Genomic DNA, 23,344 nt, shown 5'->3' on the forward strand with positions numbered 1-23,344 from the left:
TCGGATACCGCAGAATAATTTCTTTTACGGAAAAAAATCAAACTATGCCGAGGGAATCGAGCGAAGTCGTGATAATCCAATTGACAATGAACAAAGAGAGAAAAGGGATGTAATGGCGAAATAAAAAAAAAAAATAGCGTAAAGCGGTAGAACAAAGTGGAGGAAGGTTTCGAAGAAAGATTAAAGAGTGGATTTTGTAAGTAGACGCGAGAATTTGCTCCTGGTCTGTCGGGTACGGTGGGGCTTCGCGGGGGTGGCTTTGTCGAGCGAATTCTTGCGGTTTCGGAGCAATTACCTTAACTGAACGCTAACGATGGTTCGTAAGTCAGGAAAGGACGGAACAACATTTCTATCGGTGGTGAATCATCTATGGTAACTATCGCTCGAACACACAAGCTTGAAATTTTATTTTTCAAGATAGAATAACACAGACCTGCGAGGTTTTTTTTTAAGATGCAATAGTGATTTCCGACGTAAATTTTTTGTGAGCTGAATTCGAATCTGGCCGCCGAATTTGCGTAGCGTCACGTCACGTTTTTGAGTTATATGTAATTGAATGACTCAAAAATCGCTATTTTGGTCATTTTCATGAATTTATTGTGGGGAAACCAAATTTTTGGAAATATTTCCGCCAATGGCATCGTATAATACTCACTTTCGCCTTTCAAATCCACTTTCGATTACCGCTGCACGATTTTTTTTCGCTGAGATATATAAGTATGACGTTGTAAGAAAATTTATGTTAAAGAAAATTTATATAGACATCAGTATGGTAGATCCATGATCTTGAAATTTGAAAAGACTGACATATGTCAGGTTCGGTTGGCCAAAAAAATATTATAAAGAAATGTCTAATACAGTTGTTACATATTTTGATAAATTTTTCTAAATTTTATGCCTTTTTATTGTGATTCTATTCGCCATATTGGATGTGCCATTTTTAATTTTAAAAGGTGACAGAAGGTATTTAAAAATGTATATTTTTATTTTAATTTTGATTCGTAGGGAGATAGAGAGGTGGCACGGTTGATTTAGAATGGCTTATTAAATCCCTATGCATGACCAGTCTTATAACTTGTATATTTGAGCGAAAAAAAATCGTGCGGCGGGGGAGGGTAATCGAAAGTGGATTCGAAAGATGAAAGTGAGTACTATACGATGCCATTGACAGAAATATTTCAAAAAATTTCGTTTACTCACAATAAATTCATGAAATTGGCCAAAATAGCGATTTTTGGGCTATTCAATTACAAATAACTCAAAAACCTGACGTGCTACGCAAATTCGGCGGCCAGATTCCGATTCAGCGCACAAAATTACGTCAAAAATCACTATTGCATCTTAAAAAGAAATTTTGATCCCCTTTTTTGCAGGCCTGTGTAATCGTTGTGTATACATATATAAAGTCCTAGTCAGTTTTAACGAGAAAAGGTTTTTCTCTGTCGCGTTTTTCACGATTTCCTTCCAATGATTCTCTTTGCACTTTTACGTAGAAAATTTATTGCTCTTCTATCAAACATACGTTGTTTTGTTCCTCTCGATACCCTTCTCGAACAGCTGACATAAATTCTGATCGGTGGCAAGACGCCAAGCGTAAGTTTGCAGATTGTACGATATACTTATGGAACACTTGGACATTTTATATCCCAAACTCGTCGTGTTTTATTAACTAACTATAAAATTTTTCTGATTCTCTTTTATGTTTCTGTTGAAAAACTTGAAGTACCTCTTGTATCAATATATATTTGTAAAAATATTCAAATTTATATATAAAAAATACAGAAAAAAAATAAAATACCCTCTCTCTATTTAGAATAGAATCAAACACTGTTATCTAAATAAATGCAACACATGCTGAATCGTCTTTGTACATACGACAATTCTAGCTTAATGCAAAATGCACGTGCAATTGTAGGTCGACAAAGTGCTTGATGGTAGGACTCATCCGATGGAAACTCGTTGGATTTGAGGATCCAATGACGCTTTGTCATTAAAGTCATTACGTCATCCATCAATAGGTAGCTTCTAAGCCTGCTGGGTCCGCAATTCAATGCCAACAAAGCCGCATTTACCGATTGTCGTACGCTTCACAATAACCGGCTATGCAGAAACGTTTGAATGGTAACAATGTCCGACTACGGTTTGTAGATAGAGTAGCCGATTTCCACACTACCACATTAGTTGATCCTACTTTATTGGATCAAAATGTATTTTATTATCCTCCCTGAAACACACGTATGAATAATCAAATTTTAAAATCCTATCATTTCTTGACGTTTGCATTCCCGTCCTAGTTTCTAGCAAGGGTCTCCTTTCTCCTCCCGTTTCCTTCTCGTTTGCCCTATTACTCGGTAAATTGCGCATTTACATATATTATATACAGTTATCAGAGTGTAAGAGGACTTTAAACCGATATTTAGCATAAATAGATGAAGCTAATCTTTACCTCGAGCAAACATTTTTTAAAATTTTAATTGCATTCTGATTTAAGGATGTATTGGAGATATATTACAATCAATGAGATCGCCGTGAATTTCTTAATTAACATTCTTAATAACATTCTAAATCGTCATGAATTATTTCAAATTTTTTTACTTGTTCCTTTAAAAGTTATTAATTTTTGAATTTTGCGATTTTAACATAGGATCTTATGTAAACGTTCAAGAGACAGGTAATAAATTATTCACAAACTATAAAAAAACAATGATAAAAATTTCATTTTGTAATATTATATTCTTCATACATGTAAAAATGTTTCCACAAAGTTTGAAATTGATTTACTTGCTCGTTTTGAAATTATTATTAAAAAATAACTGTGATTATCGATTTGACGCAATATTGATTATAAAACGTGGCAACATTTTCTTGAAAATTAAGACCTATTTATATTAAAGAATACTTTGAAGTATGATTTCGTGATTTTTAAAAAATTTTTGATCAATTTGAATTCGTATTCTGCCCAACTTAAATTTTTTGATACTTTGGATTAACTTTTGAGACAGACGGTCCGTTCGATACATCCTTAATTAGAATTCTGGTAGAGTCAACCAGTATGTCTGTTGGAAAATGGACGAACCAGAATTCTTGTAGGAATTACCAGATGAATCCGATTAATTTTTTCCTGTTAATTTTATCAAATTTGCTGGATAATAATACTAAACTCACCAGCACCAAGTCGTCTAAAATTTTTTCCTATCTAATCTCAAAAGTCTGTTTAATATTCTGAATTCCAACACGATTATTGCATAAAATCAATCAAGATTATTAAATAAATTATTTTAAGTTCAGTTTGTTAGAAATTAAACTGTTAAACAGTGATGCAAGAAGAGGATGCAGCTCAAACACACACAATCAGAGAGCTAGCGTCCTCTTTCTGGCATTGTTGCTCGTAAGAGAAAAAAAATATGCTTTGAATTTAATGTTAATACTAGTTATTTATATACATTTCATGGCAAATATTGAGTACGAGTTAAGTTAAGAGTGGCCTAGTGGCAAGCAAAGAAATTAATGTAACAAGAAAATTTATAGATCCAACCAGAAGATACTAATCAAATCCTTATAGTAAAATCTATTAAGGATGTATTGGAGATATATTACAATCAATGAGATTGCCGTGAATTTTTAATTTAAGATTCTTAATAACAGTCTAAATCGTCATGAATTATTTCAAATTTTTTTATTTGCTCCTTTAAAAGTTATTAATTTTTGAATTTTGCGATTTTAACATAGGATCTTATGTAAACGTTCAAGAGACAGGTAATAAATTATTCACAAACTATAAAAAAAACAATGACAAAAATTTCATTTTGTAATATTATATTCTTCATACATGTAAAAATGTTTCCACAAAGTTTTCAAACGATTTACTTGCTCGTTTTGAAATTATTATTAAAACATAACTGTGATTATCGGTTTGACGCAATATTGATGATAAAACGTGGCAACATTTTCTTGGAGAAATTAAGACCTATTTATATTAAAGAATACTTTGAAGTATGATTTCGTGATTTTAAAAAAATTTTTGATCAATTAGAATTCGTATTCTGTCCAACTTTAATTTTTTGATACTTTGGATTAACTTTTGAAACAGACGATCCGTCCGATACATCCTTAAACTATACGTTCCATTATAAATTCGGAGAAGAAAGATAAACGTTACGAAAGTAAAGAGGATAAATGAATTTTCACGATTCGAAAGATTTTTCAGCATGGAAAAATTGTAATTGCCCCATAGTAGCGTAACGGATTACACGCGTTTTCGTGGTGTCACATGACACCGGTCGGAAAACAAAAGGCCGCCGGTGATGGATGGGTTCCAGACGATTGAAGCTGCATACCGGCTTTCTGTTTCAGGTGGCATGGCTGCGGGTGGACACGCAAACCATCCTGACGATAGCCAATCATGTGATAACGAAGAATCACAGAATCGGTGTCACGCACAGCGAGCACAAAACATGGCTGTTGCATATACGTGATGTCCGTGAGAACGACCGAGGGAACTATATGTGCCAGATAAACACTGACCCGATGAAGAGTCAGATTGGTTATTTGGAGGTTGTAGGTTCGTCCGCAGGTTGTGCCTCGCGCTCCGAATTAATACCGCGATAAAACAAAACTCCGGAAGGTCTGCTCTGCCCTTGTTTCGATGAAAAAAATCTTTATTTTCCGCAAAATTTTTGCGTTCAATTTCGAAGGTAGAGCTCGAGAGTAGAGCACACGACTGGCGGAATCAAGTACGCTTCTGGGTATTGCTTTCGAAACCGCGGCGCATGTATATATGTTACCTTTAAACCGCCGAACAATATCGAGAATTCGCGGTATCTCGTGAAATAGAAATCGACAATCGATTTCTCTGTATTGCCTTTTGCATATTGCTTGATTCTTCCGCGTCGTTTGTGCCTTTTCCCTACCGTTACCATTTATTATATTATTTTTACAAAATTATTTTTACGCGATTATTTTTACAAAATTATTTTTCTTCTTCCGAGCAAATAAATGTATGAAAATTGTAACTAATCGTAATAATAATTTTTGCTCGACAGTCCCGCCAGATATTTTGGATTATCCCACGAGTACAGACATGGTGGTAAGGGAGGGTAGCAACGTTTCGCTGCGTTGCGAAGCAACAGGGTCACCGACGCCAAACATCACCTGGAGAAGGGAGGACGGCGAGTTGATTATTCTAGGAAACAGTCAAGAAGGTAAACTACTTACAGGCTGTCTTTTATATGTACAAAGAGAGCTTAATGGTTTACTGGAATAACTTAGCGACGTTGTCTTTTGGGTTCTTTGTAGCAAAGTGGCTTTGTACGTCAATGTATTTATAATGATATCCTTTCGAATACGTTCTTTGTCCATTCTCTCATAAAATGATATTTCTCTTAAGGGACATTTATTCAATTTTCGCGGATAAAACAGACAGTGATTTGCGCGGCTCCCGCAATTTCCAGTTTAACCGTTCGATTGATCGCGATATTCGTCCAATTCCTCGGCGTTACAGACCATTTTCCATAATTTGCGCAACGTAAAGCGTCAGGTGGCGCGAAAATTCCCCGCCGACTATTCCTATACAGGGTGTCCCATTTTAACGTTTCACCACAAATAACTTTCTTATTTTTAATTTTAGAAAAAGATGTTTCAGACAAAAGTTGTATAGTTTCTAGGGGGACATAAGATGGTGCCATTAGTTTGACCTTGAAGAGTCATATGAAGGTTACGTGAAGGTCATTTTGAATTTCTTAAATGGAACACCTTATATATTTTTGCATATTCTTGTAGCTTATCTCGAGAGCTTTCCAAAATACTATAAATAAACATTTTTTTCATCAAGTACTTTTTGAGTTATGAGGCTTGAAATCATTTCTTAATTTTACATAAACCATAAAATATCTTGTACAATATTTTTTGATTATCTTACCTTAATACTTTTATGTACAAAGTAATGAGAGGAATCAATCGGTGTAAAGAAAACACATAGTTGTTTTAAAAAAAAATATTTAATTTGCAATTAATAATTACATATTTTTCTTAAAAATAACTATGTTTTTCCTTTACACCAATCGATTCCTTTCATTATTTTATACATAAAAGTATTAAGGTAAGATAATCGAAAAATATTTTACAAGATATTTTATGGTTTATGTAAAATTAAGAAATGATTTCAAACCTCATAACTCAAAAAGTACTTGATGAAAAAATGTTTATTTATAGTGTTTTGGAAAGCTCTCGAGATAAGCTACAAGAATATGCAAAAACATATAGGGTGTTCCGTTTAAAAAATTCAAAATGACCTTCCCGTAACCTTCATGTGACTCTTCGAGGTCAAACTAATGGCACCATCTTATGTCCCCCTAGAAACCATACAACTTTTGTCTGAAACATCTTTTTCTAAAATCAAAAATAAGAAAGTTATTTGGGGTGGGACATTAAAATGGGACACCCTTTATAGACGTACTTATTTTATTCGCATCGCTCATCTTGAAAATCGCCGCGGCGTTCATAGGAAAAGCGACCTCGCCCGCTCGCGCACAGCTGAAACACCGGATTCACTCAACGCGGGGAAACGACGATTTATCATTCCGCCTCTCGGACTTTATTCACCCGACTACGTTGCGTGATGCAATTGCATTCGAAGCTGCCGATGCGACCGTGTCGGTGACGTCAAAGTGAAATATGCGTTTCAGCCCTTATGCGTCTCGCACAATAACGTCAAGGAAAATCGAGCTTCCTCGTTCGCACCTGTTCGAACAACGCGGCGACTTTATTCCACGGGTACAATAACAATTTATCATCCTTTTGTCTTTCAAACTTATTGAGCTGTTCCGCCTCTCTATGCAGTTCCGTTAAATATTTGCTCCCCTTTGTGCGCATTTTATGCACCTGTCCCCGCGCAGGGAGCCCGGCGATAATTTATAAGAGTAAACGACGATTCTTTTGCCCCATTTTGCCCCCTCTTTTTTTACAGTTTGACCCTGTTTTTGCAAGAATAAATGTATGTGTTTTTAACGATATCATTTATTTTTCTTTTTAAATTAACCGGTTGAAATATTCGTCTCATACAAATATTAGTTTCCGTCTATTTACCAAGAATACACTAGCATAAGAGAAATTCAGTTTGAATGTAGATATAGATGGATTTTACGCTAAAAAGCTCGCAGCCGTTTGTATCCATTTATATGCTCTTATTAATAATTGTTAATATTAACTCGTTATTATTCACATTATTTGTCAAATAATATGAGCGATTTTTCATTCTGTTTTAGATTCGTACTAATGTCATTTAAATACACCGCGTGTCATAATGATTCGCTGACGTGGATACAATATCTATTTATCATCTCTATTATCGCCGAAAATTATTGAACCGTCGTTTTGCATAATGTCGTTTTGCTGACAGAAAACATTTATTCCGCTACGCGTGCAGTTTATTCATGCGCTTCATTAAACATCATCTGCCAACCATTTTAAATGATCCGCTATAGAAATTTATTATGTTTTCATTTATCTGACACTGTTTCCATTGTAACGTTTATTATTAGAGAGAAAGTTTATATCATATTATTTAATATTCCACATTTTCTTTTCTCTCTCTCTCTCTCTCTCTCTTGATTTTTCTTTACCTCATATTTTACAAGTCAATATTTATTCGTTTGATTCACATTTATTTCCTTTTCGACTTCCCTCCACGAGGATCCAGAGTCATTTTCAATATCATGATAATCTTTTTGTTTACATGTGGTTTTTCTCTTCTTTAACTTTCTCGATTTTTTAGTCAATACGCAGTAAGTTTCTCCTTCGCGAGTTTCTTCTATCTTTTTGTTTAACTTGCGAACATGTACGCTTCTTTCGCGACCATGAAAACTGTTGGACGTCTACAGCGTACTCGGTTTATTTCCATTTCAATCTTTACTCTATACTTGAACGCCCCCATCCTCTTTCATTTTTATTTTCTTAAACGAAAGTCAGTATTCTCTCTTCCTCTCGATTTTTCAGAGATACCTTTAACGTGTGCCCGGTTCCTCTTTAGTTCGCAAATATCCTCGCGTCTGTCTTATTTTGGTTCCCCTTTCCCTCGTGCTTTAACTTCTTTACCAGTTCAGGTATTGTTTCTGGTGCTCCATACTTTAATTAACGGATTCTTTCCTCTCCTTCTCGCATACTTTTCCATCCTACAGGCTTCGCCTCGCGATTTCCACGACCCTTTTTTACTCCTGAAAGTCCCTTCTTTTATCCTATTCTTTTTCTCACGGCAATCACGAACAGTCACGACAATCCACCCTTCTCGACGCGCTTCAACTTCTCGCATTTTGCTATTCTTTTTCACTCGCGAACTCTTTTTGTTCTTCTCGGCGACCTTTTTCGCCCATGAGTGAACGTTCGCTCCTTTCGCGCCCCCCTCCCCCCTCCCCCTACCCCTCACGCATTCGTGTATCACGGACACTCTGTTCTCGTTCATGTATGCGTGGACAAAACCCCCGGATAAACCGCCAAACCTATTTGCCGGAAACTGTCCGCAAATACTAGTGGGAAAATAAAGTTTCGCCGGTTGCGAGGTAGTGCGAAGTTTCGGGGACCTTTGTACCGTCCGAACGCAATAGGATTTCCAGTCTGCACTTTTCTAGCTTCGTCCAAAGTTGGCCAGAATCATCGGACTATCTCGGCATACGTATACTTTCGTGTAATTTATGTATCGATAAATATTTACAGTCTGTGAGATTTTCGAAACAGAGATTATCGATGACGAAATAAGTTTGCGAAACTGTCCCTGGGGAAAACAGCTTCAACGATATATCACTCTCTAAAAGTGATTCAGTGTATTATCACTGAAAAACAGTAAATAGTCACTGATTACAGCAGTTATAAGCACTGTAAATCAGTGTGATATTTTATTGAAAGAATCAGTTAATAATTTTGACTGTTTCAATCAGTAATATTTCTCTATATATCAGTAATATTCCTTTCGTTATTGTCAGTAATTAAACTATAATTCATCTCTTTATCTATTTTATGTAAAATTAAAAATTTTGTTTATATTTACTAAATATTTATTAAAAAATATTTATTAAAAATTTTATTTTATTTATATTACATGCCTATTGAACTTGTTATTTTAAATAAATAACGAATAAATAATTTTCATTAAGTCGCCAGACATTTATTTGTCCGACTTATAAATATCAATTTAATATCTGAAGCCTCTCTATTGAGATTGCATCAGAAATTAAATCGAAGTAATACTTTTAATTTTAAATGTCGCTCTTTGCAAAATTTATATAATTCTTATAACTTATAAAAATCTTATAAAATTCTTATAACTTATAAAAATTAAATACGAGAGAGATAGCGGTTGTAGCGGTAAATGAACGAACTAGCGATTACTGGTTTTACAGTAAAATTTACTGATTTTACAGTGAATTTTATTTTAACTGATCATAATCAGTGAGATATAGGATAAAAAAAAAACAAAAAAATAAGCGTTTCCACTGAAGATCAGTAAAATACTCACTGATTCTCACTGAAATCTTATTTTACTGTTTAAATTAGTGATATTTTCACTGATTCACTTTTAGAGAGCACGAGTTACGAGAAATTTAATTCGCATGTGTATTCATTATAGATTATTCTCTGAATTATTGCCCACTATCGTAATACCGTTAGACATCTATTTACATGGATATTATGACTGTATAATCGATTTTATGTTACCGAAGGTAACAATTTATATCTTCCGGAGTAATTCCCCGGACTAAAGTAGCGCAGGTAGCGGAAGTCGCGAAATACATTCAACAGTGAACGGTAAACTGTGGCCGATTTAATTACTTCATTAGTCGAAAAAGCTGCGTTAGCTTAATTTGAAAATCTGGTACATGGAAAATGTGAAATGTAAAGTCTATTAAATGTAGTCGGCGTTATCGTTTCGTCCCTCCTTTTTTTTTTCTTTACCAGCAGGAACGCTCGCGTATAAATCGGCACTCGCAACTAATTAACTAAAGAGCCTGCACAACCCGACCGCTAGTTAACAGCTTATCTCGTATGCAAGTGATTTCAGGCTGAGTCAGCAAGCATTTCAATAACATAAATCACCTTACACGAAGATTAAACGATGGAGCCGACGAAGTATTCGCTCCTCAACGACTAGAAAATTCATTTTCTCTGGATACATCACGCTTTTGGCTTCTAGTGTTAAAATAAACACGCTTCGCTGTAGAATTAATGTTTCTGCATCTTGCTCTCTAAAAGCGAATCAGTGTATTATCACTGAAAAACAATAATCACTGATTACAGCAGTTATAAGTACAGCACTGTAAATCAGTGATATTTTATTGAAAGAATCAGTTAATAATTTTGACTGTTTCAATCAGTAATATTTCTCAATATCAGTAATATTCCTTTCGCTATTGTCAATAATATTAAACTATAATTCATCTCTCTATCTATTTCATATAAAATTAAAAATTTTATTTATATTTACTAAATATTTATTATATTAAAAATTTTATTTTATTTATATTATATGCATATTGAACTTGTTATTTTAAATAGATAACGAACAAATAATTTTTATTAAATCGCCAGACATTTATTTGTCCGACTTATAAATATCAATTTAATATCTGAGCCTCTCTATTGAGATTGTATCAGAAATTAAATCGAAGTAATACTTCTAATTTTAAATGTCGCTCTTTGCAAAATTTATATAATTCTTATAACTAAAATTACATACGAGAGAGATAGCGATAAGTACAGCACTGTAAATCAGTGATATTTTATTGAAAGAATCAGTTAATAATTTTAACTGTTTCAATCAGTAATATTTCTCAAAATCAGTAATATTCCTTTCGCTATTGTCAATAATATTAAACTATAATTCATCTCTCTATCTATTTCATGTAAAATTAAAAATTTTATTTATATTTACTAAATATTTATTATATTAAAAATTTTATTTTATTTATATTATATGCATATTGAACTTGTTATTTTAAATAGATAACGAACAAATAATTTTTATCAAGTCGCCAGACATTTATTTGTCCGACTTATAAATATCAATTTAATATCTGAAGCCTCTCTATTGAGATTGTATCAGAAATTAAATCGAAGTAATACTTCTAATTTTAAATGTCGCTCTTCGCAAAATTTATATAATTCTTATAACTAAAATTAAATACGAGAGAGATAGCGATCGTAGCGGTAAATGAATGAACTAGCGATTACTGGTTTTACAATAAAATTTATTGATTTTACAGTGAATTTTATTTTAACTGACCATAATCAGATATAAGATAAAATAACAAAAAAATAAGCGTTTTCACGCGAAGATCAGTAAAATACTCACTGATTCTCAGTGAAATCTTATTTTACTGTTTAAATTAATGATATTTTCACTGATACACTTTTAGAGGGTGTAGCTCGTAGATGGTAAATATCGTTTGAAACAGGGACGTACAACTTTTTGAAGATTTAGTGCGACAGTTTATCTAGATATATTTCGCACCAGCTAGACATGAAGCGTAAGAACATGAAAGTTAAGAATAACAAGCGAGTTTTAAGCCACGGATGTGTTCAGTGCCAAGGCTGCAACCGTAACGGAGAACCCTCGTATTCGTCTTAAAACTTAAGAAATGCAAGTGGACGAGTTGCAGTACAAGGCGTGACGTCTCCCAGGCGCGGTGGTATTCCTTAAGTTCCAAATTTTATGGCGGACATTTTGCGCCTCGCGTGCCACTCTCTAATCTACATACGTTAGCTTTGCGATTTACGAATTTTCCTGGATTTTACATGACACGTGTTCTCTTATTATTTCACGTTTACATGCGAGCTACTAAACTACGAATAAAATGTTTGATATTAATAAACACAGTTATACGTTTTATATGGTCGAAAAAAGCACTAAATTTATCGCTATGCAACATTGGCATAGACTGTTGTTAGAGAAAAGACTTGAATTGAATTTATTTCGCGATTATTGAGCAATATTGTTTGATACAATTATAAATTGTACCCGTAAAATGAATATAAAGTGGGCGTACTTGAAAAGATACATAAAGTTTCAATTGTTCTAATTGCACCGTAAATGTATATCTTATCGCGTAAGAGAGCATAATAGAGTTAAGAGTTACTTGGTACGCTACCAAGTACATACACCCGTAATATTCGCAACTGAGAATTCGAGTAAGACATACACTAGCAAGAAATCACGGACAAGTGTTTCACCGCCTAGGGTGCAAGACGGGTTTTGCGAATAACTTGTACGAGACGTTCAATGTTAACGGAGATTAGACTACGGAATAAAAACAATGGCGCGGTGATTAGTATCGGTAACGCAGAGAAATACAATCCCACGTGCAGGCGACGTATATTAATTCGAATCCTGATTGCGGAGTTTTTGTCGAAATTGATGAAAATTTCTTGCTGGTACATTGAATTTATGTTCCGAGATTCGCGCGACTTAGACTCCAAATGCAATTTATAGATACACAAATAAATCATCAAGACTGCTCTTTAAAAGTGAATCAATGTATTATCACTGAAAAACAGTAAATAGTCACTGATTACAGCAGTTATAAATACAGCACTGTAAATCAGTGATATTTTATTGAAAGAATCAGTTAATAATTTTGACTGTTTCACTCAGTAATATTTCTCAAATCAGTAATATTTCTTTCGTTATTGTCAGTAATTAAACTACATCATACTTCATCTCTCTATCTATTTCATGTAAAATTAAAAATTTGTTTATATTTACTAAATATTTATTATATTAAAAATTTTATTTTATTTATATTACATGCATATTGAACTTTTTATTTTAAATAGATAACGGACAAATAATTTTTATTGAGTTGCCAGACATTTATTTGTCCGACTTACAAAGATCGATTTAATATCTGAAGCCTCTCTATTGAGATTGTATCAGAAATTAAATCGAAGTAATACTTCTAATTTTAAATGTCGCTCTTTGCAAAATTTATATAATTCTTATAACTAAAATTAAATATGAGAAAGATAGCGGTTGTAGCGGTAAATGAATGAACTAGCGATTACTGGTTTTACAGTAAAATTTACTGATTTTACAGTGAATTTTATTTTAACTGACCATAATCAGTGAGATATAAAATAAAATAACAAAAAAATAAGCGTTTCTACTGAAGATCAGTAAAATACTCACTGATTCTCAGTGAAACCTTATTTTACTGTTTAAATTAGTGATATTTTCACTGATTCACTTTTAGAGAGTGGAAATAAATCTATTTTATAACCGTGAAGAGATATTATAATATTTTATAATATTTAATTTAAATATAATAATATATGATGCATGTAATATCTCTTTCGTAAAAGTTCTAATTAATATTATAATAATATTAATATTAATTAATATTAATATTAATATTATAATATGACTATATGTACTGACTTTATGAATAAATGATTTAATGATTAATTATATGCCACAGTTGCCAGTATTGAAGGGCCGGTCTTCAATATTACGAAGGTGAATAGGTTGCAAATGGGAGCGTATCTTTGTATTGCGTCTAATGGCGTACCGCCAACAGTCAGCAAGAGAATTATGCTTGTTGTACATTGTAAGTAATTCACTCAAGAATGTTTTATAACATTTTAATACATTAGTACGTTTGCACTAATTTAATATAAAATAAATGCTTAATATAATATGTAAAAACAACTGTATTATTCTTCTTTAACGTGTGTCTTAATGTTAACAGTTACTCCAATGATTTGGATCCAGAATCAATTAGTAGGTGCTCAAGAGGGACAGCAAATGACGTTAGAGTGTCATTCCGAGGCATTCCCCAAATCCATCAATTATTGGACACGAGAGAACGTCATTATAGCAAACGGTACGTTATGTTTATACGAAGCAACTTATCTCGATAAAAATGCATTATTCATTAAAGAAATAAGAATTCGCGTGTATTAAAATTTTATTACAATTTTTAAATTTTTATTACAATTTTTTAAAAATCAATATATTACAAGTAAAAAATAAATATAATACAGCAATAATATTGCTTATAAATATAATAATAATAAATATAATAATAAATAATAATAATAAAAAATAATAAATATAATATAGCAATAATATTTCTATATTATATTTATTATTTTTTATTATTATTATTTATTATTATATTTATTATTATTATATTTATAAGCAATATTATTGCTGTATTATATTTATTTTTTACTTGTAATATATTGATTTTTAAAAAATTGTAATAAAAATTTAAAAATTGTAATAAAATTTTATATAAATTTATATTATTATTGCTTCGAACTTTGAAAGTTTTCATGTGGATATCATTCGAAATAGAAACGAACTCCCGAATCGACCGGAATTATACGTGCAACGGTAATTGCAGAGCGTCTGCCAGCAATGGCGACATTAATTCGATCTATGACAATGGCAACTCTTTTAACATCGGCGATAATAATTGCGACAGTAGCAGCAATAACAATTGGTCTATAGATTGCCACTTCCACACGTGCAACGTGCCATAATTTAACGAATGGTAATCGAACTCCACTTCAGCGACATATTTAACCATACTTTACTGGCCGGCAATACATAGTCCGGCTTGCTAATCGAATCCATTTATGCCCATGTAAAAGGCCGCTATAAGCGGTTAACACCTGATAGAGTTATTTGCCAAACACAGGAGATAAAAAGAGTCTGAATTTTGTTTTTTTAAAATACTTTGGAAATTATTCAAGAAGAAAAGAAATATATATTATTTCGGTTTATATTCTAATGAACGGTCAATATTCTAATGAACGATTTGCCTTCGATATCTTCTCTGAAAGAGATAGCTGCAAAGTGATTTTAACGAGCATTGAATATTTCTCTCTCCGAAGTCTTAAAATAAATCAGTGAAAATGTCATGTCGATTAAAATAGTGACGAGATTTTACCGAAGATCAGTGAGTATTTTACAAGCCTTTAGTGAAAACACACTTTGTTCCTTCGTCTTATGTTCCCCTGATTATTCCTGAAGAAAAGACAATAAGATTTCAAAGAGTCAATCGCCATCGCTAATGGATTTTCCTTCATGAGATTTAACGCTATATTTATAACTGAATCCACTCTCTAAAAGTGAATCAGCGAAAATATCACTAATTTAAACAGTAAAATAATATTTCAATGAGAATCAGTGAGTATTTTACTGATTTTTAATGGAAACGCTTATTTTTTTGTTATTGCATTTTATATATCACTGATTATGGTCAGTTAAAATAAAATTCACTGTAAAATCAGTAAATTTTACTGTAAAACCAGTAATCGCTAATTCGTTCATTTACCGTTACAATCGCTACTATCTCTCTCGTATTTAATTTTAGTTATAAGAATTATATAAATTTTGCAAAAGAGCGACATTTAAAATTAGAAGTAATATTACTTCGATTTAATTTCTGATACAATCTCAATAGAGAGACTTCAGATATTAAATCGATCTTTGTAAGTCGGACAAATAAATGTCTGGCGACTTAATAAAAATTATTTGTTCGTCATCCACTTAAAATAACAAGTTCAATATGCATGTAATATAAATAAAATAAAATTTTTAATATAATAAATATTTAGTAAATATAAATAAAATTTTTAATTTTATATGAAATAGATAGAGAAATGAATTATAGTTTAATATTACTGACAATAACGAAAGAAATATTACTGATTGAAACAGTCAAAATTATTAACTGATTCTTTCAATAAAATATCACTGATTTACAATGCTGTACTTAATAACTGCTGTAATCAGTGACTATTTAATGTTTTTCAATGATAATACACTGATTCACTTTTTGAGAGCATTACTTATCAGTAATAATACATTATAATCGATTCCATTCGAAAGACCGATGATCCACTTATGCAAAGTACGGAACAATGGAATCATCAATGAACAATTTTTGGTCGGAGGCGGGAAACAATGTTTGCATCGCCCGCAGACACTCTCACACACACACACACACACACACAGAGCCGTCTATGGCAAGTGAGACGCGGCAAATCGGATCTGACAATGCACGATGCATCGGTGGCGGCGCTTTACCGAAAAGCGGCGCGCTTGGGCGGTACACGCATAATTATTTCGGATAATTAGACATGACACGGCTGCCGCTCGCGTCGGATAGCGAGCGTAACGGAGTAATGTGCCTTCGGATCCATTAATGCACGCGGCCGAATTCCGTTCCTCGTTGGCGGGATATGCGGGAGTAAGAACGGGCGACGGCGACGGCGATGGCGCGGACGCCCGCGTCTGCAGCTGCTAATCGTGCGGCTAATTAGGTTAATTTCGGATCGCTTCTGCCGGCGCACCTGCAGCTCCTGACACGCGGCCCTCGCTGGCGTTTTGCTACCGGGTGATCGATGGCCCGGTACGATTTCCATTTGCGACGCCGAGGGGGGGTGGGTGGGGGTGGAAGGGGGGTAGGGGGGAAGAGGGGAGACGGCGGGAGGGAAGATTAATCTTTGTTTGTCCGGGCGTCCCAGATTTTTATTTCACAGGCTGGTTTTTGGGGAATGAAATCGCCGGCTTTCTGTCGCGCGGCCGAATGGCCCTCGCTTATCTGCATGACGGAATCTGAACCTATATAAACCACGTTAACAACGATCGCGGATGTGACTTATGGATATGTCACCTTTTATCGCGGAGCGACGATACAAACGATGAACGCTTTTTAACACATGACGGCGATATCGCTGACGATTAAGCTGACCTGAACCCCTCCTCTGGAGAATAGAATGCACTTTGATGACAGTTGCAATTAGGCGAGTCTCAAGTCTTTTGTAATCATTGTGGATAACTCGTGGTCGGAAGGTAAAAGTAAGTCGGAAGTTAAAATTTTAATCATAATTTCAGGCTACGAAGGAATTTCCACGACCATGCGTGAGTAGCGATTGTATCACTGAGAAAAAATATGGTTGCATTAAGGATGTATTGGAGATATATTACAATCAATGAGATCGTCGTGAATTTTTAATTTAATATTCTTAATAACATTCTAAATCGTCATGAATTATTTCAAATTTTTTTACTTGCTCCTTTAAAAGTTATTAATTTTTGAATTTTGCGATTTTAACATAGGATCTTATGTAAATATTCAAGAGACAGGTAATAAATTATTCACAAACTATAAAGAAACAATGATAAAAATTTCATTTTGTAATATTATATTCTTCATACATGTAAAAATGTTCCCACAAAGTTTGAAAACGATTTACTTGCTCATTTTGAAATTATTATTAAAAAATAACTGTGATTATCGGTTTGACGCAATATTGATGATAAAACGTGGCAACATTTTCTTCGAAATTAAGACCTATTTATATTAAAGAATACTTTGAAGTATGATTTCCTGATTTTAAAAAAATTTTTGATCAATTATAATTCGTATTCTGCCCAACTTTAATTTTTTGATACTTTGGATTAACTTTTGAGACAGATACATCCTTAATTAGAATTCTGGTAGAGTCAACCAGTATGTCTGTTGAAAAATGGACGAACCAGAATTCTTGTAGGAATTACGAGATGAATCTGATTAATTTCTTCCTGTTTACCAAATTTACCAAATTTTCTGGTTAATAATACTAAACTCTCCAGCACCGAGTCGTCTAAAATTTTTTTCATCTAATCTCAAAAGTTTGTTTAATATTCTGAATTGCAACACGATTATTGGATAAATTCAATCCAGATTATTGAATAAATTATTTGAAATTCAGTTTGTTAGAAATTAAATCGATAAACAAAGATGCAAGAAGAGGATGCAGCTCAAACACATACAATCCGAGAGCTAGCTCTTTCTGGCACTACTGCTCGTAAGAAAAAAAATAGATACTTTGGATTTAATGTTAATACTAGTTCTTTATATACATTTCATGGCAAATATTGAATACGGATTAAGTTAAGAACGGCAAGCAAAGAAATTAATGTAACATGAAATTTTCTAGATCCAATCAGAAAATACTAATCAAATCCTTATAGTGAAATCTGTTAAACGTTTTAGTTATAAAAAATCGAGTCTTATCATGATAACTAGAAATTCTTGTTTGATTTAACCAAAATGCCTTCAATCATCTACGTCTTGGTACAATCAAATGATTTTTCTCAGTGTATAATTGTAAAAAAATACTCAAAAATCGGTCTGCGTTTTCCGCGCGGCTTAGCGCGACTTTCAATCCGAGTGGAATGAAAATCCGATAAAACCGAAGGCGCGACGAACGCGTTTCACGGCTTATCTGGCGAGGTTCCGCACCCGCAGCCCGGATGGAAAGCATGCGAATTACGAATGGGTTAACTGTCAAGTTATCTCGCATTATATTCCCCGTGTCAACCGCACATGCCCCCCGGTGTTTCGGTGTTATAGTTACGACATGCTTTACGATTTAACGTTCCGCGGATATGCGCCGCCCGCTAATGCGAATTCAGCGCGCGTGACCCACGCACGATCAGATATCGGTAGCGCGGACCGCCGCCGCATCTATGTGTGCAGCGATTTTCGGCATCGAATCGACCATTCGTCGGGTAACGCGATGAATAGCGTGAACCCAAAACCATACGCGAATTTTCAAATCGATTCCCCGAATATTCGCTTCACAAAATTGTTATTTAGAGCATGCATTTTTGCGGGAAAAAAATTTGGCAATAAGACTCTTAACCGTTTCGCAGTTACCCCTTTTATCAATACGATGGAAACGATGTGTATCTGTTTATTTTTTTATATTTGTATTTGGGATAAATATGCGTGTATATAGATGTTTACTTCAAATAGAAATAAATAAAAAAATATACATGCGACAAAAAATGAATTCAATATATATTCATAAAGTAGTAATATGCGGTTTGCATTTGTCTGTGAAAATACGATTCGCGTAGGAAGCCGTCGTGAGATGCGCCGCGATTATAGAAAAATCGCGATTCAAAATTACACCGTGAGAATCCGACTAAAGTTGGGCATTCAAATTTCCGGTAAAGCAGAAAAGTTTTATCAGCGTGAATTGAAATTTTTTTATTCCCCTCCCCGGAAGAATGGCGTTGCTTTGTGCTTATAAAGCTTTATGAGAATATCTGGCGAGTCGGGAAATTCATGAATTTTCTTGCTCGCGAACTTAGCGCAAATTCTAAGTTTTGCCGAGCGTTTCCAGTCACGCAGCTCAATCGACGGAAATGGTTACGTAGAGATATCGCATCGTTCGTTTTCACGTGACGGCAACTAGAGTCGTAAAACGCGGCGAAAAGTACAATTCTATTATGCCCCTGTAGTAGAGTCATATAATGAAAGTAGCCATTTCGCGATATCGTACGCGTTGCAGCATGGCAATGCTTCAGATATGTGAAGAGAAAGCAAATCTTTATTGTTTATACATTACATAATCTATCAACGCCTTTATAGCCTCTAACTAAAATTATAAAATACTATTACCTTAAGGATGTATTGGACGGATCGTCTGTTTCAAAAGTTAATAAAAAATCTTAGACGACTTGGAGAGTTAGACGTGCTGGTGAGTTTAGTATTATTATCCAGTAAATTTGATTAACAGGAAAAAATTAATCAGATTCATCTGGTAATTCCTACAAGAATTCTGGTTCGTTCATTTTCCAACAGACATACTGGTTGACTCTACCAGAATTCTAATTAAGGATGTATCGGACGGACCGTCTGTCTCAAAAGTTAATCCAAAGTATCAAAAAATTTAAGTTGGGCAGAATACGAATTTTAATTGATCAAAAATTTTTTTTAAATCACGAAATCATACTTCAAAGTATTCTTTAATATAAATAGGTCTTAATTTTCAAGAAAATGTTGCAATGTTTTATCATCAATATTGCGTCAAATCGATAATCACAGTTATTTTTTAATAATAATTTCAAAACGAGCAAGTAAAACGTTGGAAAACTTTGTGGGAATATTTTTACATGTATGAAGAATATAATATACAAAATGAAATTTTTATTATTGTTTTTTTATAGTTTGCGAATAATTTTTACCTGTCTCTTGAACGTTTATATAAGATCCTAAAATCGCAAAATTCAAAAATTAATAATTTTTAAAGGAGCAAGTAAAAAAATTTGAAATAATTCATGACGATTTAGAATGTTATTAAGAATGTTAAATTAAAAATTCACGGCGATCTCATTGATTGTAATATATCGCCAATACATCCTTAAGGGATTATGCCTAATCAGCAAACCGAAAAAAGTATGATGTTTGGATATTTTTTTTTGAAAAATGTAATGGTTTCTTTTTACAAATAAATTTTTATTCAACAGTACAAATATTAAGGATGTTATTATATTTTTTTTAAATAAAATATTGAAAAGTGTAAAAGTTATAACTATTCTCCCGGATATTGTTTTTTTTAAAAACGCTGCGCGGTGAGTAGTGCTATTCGAAGCTGATTCGTCTGATATCAAAAATTCGATAAATTATAGTTAATGTATGAAATTGTCTAGTAGATGGACGAAGGATTAATTGAAAAATTGTTTTGAGACAAAATGGCAGTTAATTTGACACTAAGATATTCTTTTCCTTAAAAATTATTTATTTTTTATTAAGTAAAAAAAAAGTATTTATTAAAAAACAAAATCCTTCATTCACCTATTAGGTTTTTATATGTGGAAGAAGCCTGTAAAATTTCAAGCAAATCGGTGTAACGGTTTTCGAAATATCTTGTTCACCGACTTTGAAAAAGTGATTTCGAGAAAAACGCGTTTATGATTTGTGTCAAATTTAGTTTTAAATAAAAATGCAGATTTTCTCATTTACACAGACTCATCTATTCCGGGCCCATATAATTTTAGTTTATTTAAATCTTTATATATTGGCTTGATAGTCCTCAAAAAATATCAAAGCTGAAACTTTATAATCATGTTTAAACAATGTTATACATTCTGGCGCTTCATAAAACATACACTTATAACTGTCAATTTGCATCCGATTAATTTGAAACTTTTAGGAAATATTTTCGATATGATATTCTCCAAGAAAATGTAAAAACATAAAAATCGTTTTTTTTTACTTTCATGATTAAGCATAAAACAGTCTTATCTTAAACAATTTCTCCGATATATCGTGTAATAATTAAGAGAAAACGCTGTTGCGCTCGATAATTGTTGCGAAAATTCCGAATATTTTTTTTTTTAATCGAAAACACGAGGCAATAAATTTATCGTATAAATTTAGAGTCGTTCAAGGATGGGTGGGGTGATTGGGAATTCGAGACCGCCAGCTCGTTGACAAGAGGATTACGCCGTAAATCAGAGCCTTTGGAAAACATAATCTGTCAGTGGGCAAACACGCATTACGCTCCGAGTCGGAGCTCCGATTTATTTTCAACATAGAGTCCCCGACGGTTAGCAATTACACGATATTTAACGTTTCGCCGCTCCACGCGCGCGTATTTATGTGTATCAAATTAGATCTGTCGGTGTTAAACTCATTATATTTTTTATGCCCGTGCATTCGTCGCCGAACTATGTGCGGTTTGCTTTTAAAGGAACGCGTTTCCGCGTTATCGTTGTACTCCCGTGACAGTTTCAGGTATAATTTCTCCCTCTTTCTCTCTGTCTCTTTCTCGGGAGATTTCATTTTGCAGCGTTAATTACATTTCGGAGACTTAATGAATTAAAATTAAAAATCTTGACAAGAATATCTTTGTGCGCTGTGGAATTTTAATGGGAAGCTTTTAACAAAAGATTTGCAGCGCTTTTGCGAATAAATCCTCTTATATTATGTAAATGTATTCTTGTACATTTTGTGCAATATTAAATAAAATTTGCTTTTCATTTATTTTCGCGCAATTTCGTACGCATCCCGCGTTACTGTTATTACTTTAGCTTGCAAGTACAAAAAAATAATTATTCTTTTTAATATTTATATGTTAAGTTTTTTATCATAAAATATTTATGTTTATTAAAATTATAAAAAGAGTGGTTGAAGATAACAATTAAAAATTAAATTAAAAATACAAAGGCAATAACCACTGCGCCAAGTTGAACGTAGCAAAAATATATTAAATTGACTTATCAGCGTGAAATCGTAATGAATCGAATAATTGCATGGATGTAGATCGTAAATGTAAAAATTATAATCAAATTAAAAGAATATTATTATTGCAAAAATCAGTAGACTGAATGTCGTCATCAAAAGTTACATCGATTTTGTATAACATCTGTATTATGTACATATAATTGAACGGTTTTGTTGAGAGATACGTTGCGTCGGTTACATTTGAATTTATTTGTTTATCTGCGACATTACTGCTTGACTTTGTATTATGATTTTTCTATAATTGTTTATAATTTGACATTGAAAATGAACCGGTAAAGGTTCGAAACGTGCGTTTGTCTATTACTGTCAGCGTTTCTTACTTATGCGAATCTTCGATGTAACTTTTGATGACGATTTTCAGTCTGCTGATTTTTGCAATAATAATATTCTTTTAATTTGATTATAATTTTTAGCTTTTTTACATTTACGATCTACATCCATGCAATTATTCGATTCATTATGACTTCACGCTGATAAGTCAATTTAATATATTTTTGCTACGTTCAACTTGGCGCAGTAGTTATTGCCTTTGTATTTTTAATTTAATTACACAGGCCTGCGAGGTTTTTTTTAAAGATGCAATAGTGATTTCCGACGTAATTTTGTGAGCTGAATTCGAATCTGGTCGCCGAATTTGCGTAGTACGTCAGGTTTTTGAGTAATTTGTAATTGAATGGCTCGCTATTTTGGCCAATTTCATGAATTTATTGAGAGGAAACCAAATTTTTGGAAATATTTCTACCAGTGGCATCGTATAATACTCCTTTTCGCCTTTCAAATCCACTTTCGAATACCGCTGCACGATTTTTTTTCGCTGAGATATATAAGTATGACGTAAGAAAATTTATATAGACATCAATATGATAGATCCATGATCTTGAAATTTGAAAAGACTGACATATGTCAGGTTCGGTTGGCCAAAAAAATATTGTAAAGAAATGTCTAATACAGTTGTTACACATTTTGATAAATTTTTCTAAATTTTATGCCTTTTTATTGTGATTCTATTCGCCATATTGGATGTGCCATTTTTAATTTTAAAAGGTGACAGAAGGTATTTAAAAATGTATATTTTTATCTTAATTTTGATTCGTAGGGAGATAGAGAGGTGGCACGGTTGATTTAGAATGGCTTATTAAATCCCTATGCATGACCAGTCTTATAACTTGTATATTTGAGCGAAAAAAATCGTGCGGCGGTAATCGAAAGTGGATTTGAAAGATGAAAGTGAGTACTATACGATGCCATTGACAGAAATATTTCAA

At 33.1% G+C, this 23,344-nt stretch overlaps 1 protein-coding gene across 1 annotated transcript in view; it reads left to right on the forward strand.

Moving 5' to 3' along the window:
* LOC112639109 (neurotrimin-like) overlaps window positions 1-23,344 on the forward strand; it is a 216,624-nt gene that overhangs the window by 175,956 nt on the left and 17,324 nt on the right. Inside the window, exons 3-6 of the mRNA XM_025412044.1 lie at window positions 4,354-4,561; window positions 5,043-5,201; window positions 13,461-13,589; window positions 13,731-13,865. Coding sequence (XP_025267829.1) covers window positions 4,354-4,561; window positions 5,043-5,201; window positions 13,461-13,589; window positions 13,731-13,865 — 631 coding nt within the window. The remainder of the gene's footprint in view (window positions 1-4,353; window positions 4,562-5,042; window positions 5,202-13,460; window positions 13,590-13,730; window positions 13,866-23,344) is intronic.

This window comes from Camponotus floridanus, unplaced genomic scaffold (genome assembly GCF_003227725.1).
Source record: "Camponotus floridanus strain SB8 unplaced genomic scaffold, Cflo_v7.5 scaffold47, whole genome shotgun sequence".
Classification (NCBI taxonomy): domain Eukaryota; kingdom Metazoa; phylum Arthropoda; class Insecta; order Hymenoptera; family Formicidae; genus Camponotus; species Camponotus floridanus.